The 5,539-nt window shown below is 32.6% G+C and overlaps 1 protein-coding gene across 1 annotated transcript in view; it reads left to right on the forward strand.

Moving 5' to 3' along the window:
• Positions 1 to 509: 509 nt before the first annotated feature.
• The window catches only part of LOC101496277 (methionine aminopeptidase 1D, chloroplastic/mitochondrial), a 7,274-nt gene continuing 2,244 nt past the window's right edge, over positions 510 to 5,539 (forward strand). The window contains exons 1-9 of the mRNA XM_004511883.4: positions 510 to 699; positions 780 to 849; positions 1,581 to 1,809; positions 2,028 to 2,189; positions 2,266 to 2,307; positions 2,711 to 2,782; positions 3,633 to 3,712; positions 4,489 to 4,586; positions 5,179 to 5,226. Coding sequence (XP_004511940.1) covers positions 579 to 699; positions 780 to 849; positions 1,581 to 1,809; positions 2,028 to 2,189; positions 2,266 to 2,307; positions 2,711 to 2,782; positions 3,633 to 3,712; positions 4,489 to 4,586; positions 5,179 to 5,226 — 922 coding nt within the window. The 5' untranslated portion in view covers positions 510 to 578. The remainder of the gene's footprint in view (positions 700 to 779; positions 850 to 1,580; positions 1,810 to 2,027; positions 2,190 to 2,265; positions 2,308 to 2,710; positions 2,783 to 3,632; positions 3,713 to 4,488; positions 4,587 to 5,178; positions 5,227 to 5,539) is intronic.

A 5,539-nucleotide genomic window follows, 5' to 3' on the forward strand; every position in this document is an offset into this window, starting at 1 on the left:
GACCAAAGCTCTTTGAAAATATGTGAAAATTCCTGTAAAGGACCAAAATGAAATTGTACAAAATAATTCAATACAAGAGAGCCAAAATACTTTGTTCGAGTTAAAGAAATTTTTTTTTTATATTTTTTTTTTCTTCATCATATACTAAGTATGGTGTACAATTATTGAAAATGTTCCTAGTAAATTAGAGTTTACGATTTAGAACGTTGGGGTGTAGGATGTGGACGAAAAGGATAAATAATTAATGAAGAGCATTTTAGAAAAATTATGAAATCGTAGGGGTATGTATGTTAAATGAAGTGGTTATATCTAATAAAAAACATACATGATATATCTGCATTATATTAGAGCCCAAACTCAACGTATAATGGGCGTAAAGACTATGGATGGGCCAAACATCAAATAGTGGGCTTCGTATTTGGGCCAGCCGGGCCCTATTTTTTGTTTTATGAAAACATATACCGTTCAATTTTTTATTTATTTATGATAATAATAATAATAATAATAATAATAACCATAATAGTGAAGAAACTTGAAGGAAGAAAGCGCGTAGAAACAAGAACGGATAAGTAAGAAGTATGGCTATGGCGAATAGCAGTATGTCACTGTTAAAGTCTTCTTTCATGGGAGATCGACTTCTTCGTTGCTCACGCCACCACCATCCCCTTCCTCAACTTTTTCGTTACAATCACAAGCCAGGTTTCTCCTTCTCCTTCCCAATCATTTTCATTTTTCAACTTTCTACTAAAATTATTATTGATTCTTTATTTTTGTTACAGGAATCAATCACGTTTCGATGCAGTTGCCTCGGTCACTTTCTGGCTTAACCAATCTCTTGTTTAATAGAAGGTAATGTTTTTTCGTCACGTGTGCACATATCTACTGTAAAATAATTGATGCAACCAATGCTTCTCTGTTTTTATTTGTACCATTTAATTTTAATATATTATTTATTTATATCGTTAGGTATTTTATTTATTTCTTGTGTTAATGTGTAGCAGTAGTCATGTTGTAGTAACCTAGCCATTGGACTATTGTAAATTGTAAATGAACCCGGATTTAGGTCATGCTTCGATAACCAACTTAATTAAGTGTTTATAGATATACCTTTATCATACAAGTACTTACACAAAAGCTATTTCTATAACTAAAGATAAAATAAAGTAAATTGTTTTCATAAGCTACCTTCAAGAGTTTTTAAAAATAAGATGAAAACAACTGATAGATATGCCATAAGTTGCTTTCCTAAAGCTCTCCCAAATAGTCTAACGTTAGCAGATAAGCTCAAATTCAATCCAAATAGGTCTTTATAATTTGTTTTTATTTTCAAAGTTCGAGTATTCAATGCAGATAATCAAGGGAGAAGGGATTGATTTTTTTATGTTATGTTGTATTTTTCAAAATCTTATGCACTGCTATTTAGTTTTTCAATTACTGTTGTTATTTGTTGTAGACTTTAAACCATGTCAATCTGCAGCTAGTGGTGGTCAATTTCAGATTAAGCTAGTTGTTTAAAGAGGTATTTGTCTATCTGGCACCATGTGCTTTTGATTTTAACTTTTACATGTTGTCTTTTGCAGGAATATAGATGAATTGTCTAACAGAAAGCGGACACGTCTGAGACCGGGAATAGTTTCTCCGCGTCGAAAAGTGCCCAAAGATATATCAATGCCTCCGTATGTAAAATCTAGGGTTCCGGCAGGGATTGCAAGTGGACCTGAAGTGCATGATGAGAAGGGGATAGAATGCATGAGAGCATCCGGCAGGCTCGCAGCACAGGTTCTTCAATATGCTGGCACCTTAGTCAAGGTGCGTTCTTTTCATCTTTTTGGCTAGTCAATCCCACATTCTCTTATTGTTTGTTTCCTACGTAAAATGTTGCTGCTTATTATATGTAAAACAAACAACTTATTAATACTTAAATTATGAAATGTTAATAAACTTATAGTGTTCCACTGATTGGTATGTTTTTATATAGGAAGAAAAAGTTGGCTTTATGTTAGTTTAGTTTTAACTTCTGTTGACAGCCAGGCATAACAACAGATGAAATTGATGAAGCAGTTCACCAAATGATAATTGATAATGGTGCATACCCGTCTCCTCTTGGCTATGGCGGTTTTCCAAAGAGTGTCTGCACATCTGTTAATGAATGCATTTGCCATGGAATACCAGATTCCCGTGCACTCGAGGTCCTTATACTCAACTCTTACTTAGAAAATTATATACCTTGGGTGAAAAATTGTTGACACATTCTTTTATTTGCAGGATGGTGATATAATCAACATTGATGTTACCGTCTATCTAAATGTAAGTTGTATTTTTTTGGTTGTGGTGGGGTGCCTATTTTGGTTTTTGTTAGGGTTGGGAGGGGACTAGTCATGGCATTTCACGTAATATGTACTTACATTGTCTCATTACTATGTACTCTGCTTACAACACTTATATATTCCCTCTTCTTGGGCTATGCTGTTGGTGGGGATGGAGGCTAAGAATATTTTATCATACCCACATAATGCTGTTTTGTTCTCTTAAAGCTTGGCCCTTTGTCAATTTTAGTATGAATATTAATTCATGTAGCTTATTTTGGAACGAATGTGCTGCATTAATATTGGTTGTTTTCCCCTTTCTTATATGTTTGCAATTGCATCTTTTAAGATTTGTGAAATTTATGCTTTGATTTGGTGAGTGAACAAATGGATATGAATTGTAGGGCTATCATGGTGACACGTCGACAACTTTCTTTTGCGGAGATGTTGGTGATGAGGCCAAAAAACTAGTTCAGGTATCAGTTTGTCTTCACGCCAACAATGGCTGTGATTCAGTTCTTTTTGTATGTTCCATACTTCCATACATCCTTCATTAATCCTGCATTTTAATCTGATTCTCAGTATGATTTACTAGGGCTTAGTGTCTTCGCAGTTCAATGAGTCCAGTTTTCAAACTATTGGTAAAAACTTCAATTTCGGATTTTAGATTACTTGGCCTGGAAAGTTGATTGTTTTCTGCATTGGAGTGAAAATAAGAGGAATTACAGTGAAGTGGTCTTAATTTCTTAGGCATTGATAACTGCTGAAATAATGTTATTGACAGAGTGATATATGGAATCAATTGGTTCTCACTTCAGAATGAGAGTATGAAAAACCCATGCTAGATGCATCTCTTAACTATTAATTTAAGCTTTTATATTTAAGCTACTTTACTGGATTATATGGGATTGAAAATATTTATTATCTTAACAGAGCCGTTATTATGGCCTTCAGTACATGTATCAACATGTAAAGCTATCTAGTTGAATATCCCATGGTATTAAATTTTGCATGTTACTCAGGATGCATAAGAAAGAATATCCCTTGGTATTCATTTATGGCCTTCTATACTCAGGAGATATACCACTTATTCCTGGAAATTGTAGATATGTAAAAATCACTGACTAACCTTTTGTCGAATATAATAAATTTTATTGATATCTTTTCCATACCACTTATTCTTATGGTTGTTTAGATACTGTTCTAAGTCTTTTATGTGGCTTGAATTTTTTTTAAGTGGTTTTTTTGTTAGAATTGAGACACTGTCCTCGTCATTTGTTTTGTGCTTATAGGAGTGGGGTTTCCCCCCTTATATTATTGATACAGGTCACTAAAGAATCCCTGGATAAAGCAATATCAATATGTGCACCAGGAGTGGAATTCAAGAAAATTGGCAAAACAATTCAGTAAGATGTTTCTATCATTTGTTCTCTCTTCCCTGCATTTCCTTATTCAACATAAATTCAGAAACCCTCTGGCAATAGGATCATGTATAGTAAATGGTAATTGAATGGGTTTAGACTCATGATCCTTAACTGTATTCATCTTATCTAAACATAAGGTTAATAACAAAAAAATGTCAGTTTTTTTACACAATTCTACAAATATTCATCCTCAACTGGGTGTTAGTTATTTAAGCATGCCTGAATTATATTCAAAACATTTACAGTAAAGTTTTGATCAAGTCTCAACCATAGTGAGTATTACTCTTAGAGTATCTAATAACTTTTTCCCGAGATGACTTACTCTGCCCCCAATCTTCATGATGAGTATTGCTATTATACAAACTGTTTTTATGAAAATATGCATTACTTTCTAGCGACCCACAATAGTCAACCTCTCTACTGGGACTCAGTAAACAACTTCACATTCATATAGTTGTGCCATGTCATCTGTAACATCTTTGTAGAAAAACTATGGGCTAGAAAACTATGTGCATCTTCTTCCATACCCTAAACCCCCTCAACTGCATCTACCTCTACCTTTTTCTCCCCAGGCTTTAACATAGGACGAGGTTGAATGATTTTTAAAAACAACAATTTGAAGGAAACAAGAGCAGTATCTTAAGCAATTTTAAATGTTGTGTTAATATGAGTTAGTAGTTGATGACTGTGATTTAAATTAATTTCGATTCTTGATTATATGATTCGTCTTTGATAATTTTTTTCTTTCATTTTATAAGTGATCATGCAGATAAATATGGATATGGTGTTGTGCAACAGTTTGTTGGCCATGGAGTTGGTCGTGTTTTTCATGCCGATCCAGTTATTCTTCACTTTAGTAATTAACTTCAACTGTGTACTTCTGTCATTATTACTTGTTAGTTTTATTTCAAATCTACACTAGCAACAAACCCGTGCTGAACTTTGTAGATACTTAAAGTCTATATTAGTTTTACTGCTTAAGAAATATTGAAATCAGCGTGTGTCTGTTTATTTTAAAAGTGATAACCATTAATGTTTAGAAGTTATCACATGATATTCTGTGTAGCCTAATGTATTGAAGAAGACATAGGTTTGGAAGGAAAGTTATTTCTTTGACTACAGAAAAGTTGGTAATAATTGAAACTTTACAAAGAAGTGTTACATTTTATTATACTCCAAAAGGGAAAAACATAAGGTCCCTGTTAACTTATATACTGTTATACATATTCCACCGCTATCTGGAAATAATTATTTAGCTGTTGAATTTCAAAATTCTCATTTGGTTATGGTTTAGCCACCCTTGTTTTATATTAAAAAAAAAAATTCATTTGCAATAATTTTCCCCAAACTTCAAAATACTACTTTATTGCCTGTTAGATGTGATTTCTTTTCTATCATTGTCTCTCTTCACAGTTATGTTTCTTACAATTATTATTTTTTATCTTCAGGAAACAATGAAGATGGACGTATGATGTTAAATCAAACCTTCACAATTGGTAATTTTTTCACTCAATATAGAATGTTACGAACTCATGCTTATGATTATCTTTTGTGGAGCTGGAAACCCTGCATGTGTTTGCCCTTGATCTATGTTACATGGATATTTTGGTTTTAGTGTTATATCTGATGAGTTACAATCTATCAGGAAACCAATTATTATTTTAAAAAAAATTAAGTTGTGTATGATTAAGTATAAGTGTATATTTTAAATATTTAAATATGTAAAATTATTGTATAATTCATACTTTTTCCCACAATCTCAATTCAATATTTTGAATATGTAAAAAACTTACTGTCTTTCACCATTTC

This window comes from Cicer arietinum, chromosome 8 (genome assembly GCF_000331145.2).
Source record: "Cicer arietinum cultivar CDC Frontier isolate Library 1 chromosome 8, Cicar.CDCFrontier_v2.0, whole genome shotgun sequence".
Lineage (NCBI taxonomy): Eukaryota > Viridiplantae > Streptophyta > Magnoliopsida > Fabales > Fabaceae > Cicer > Cicer arietinum.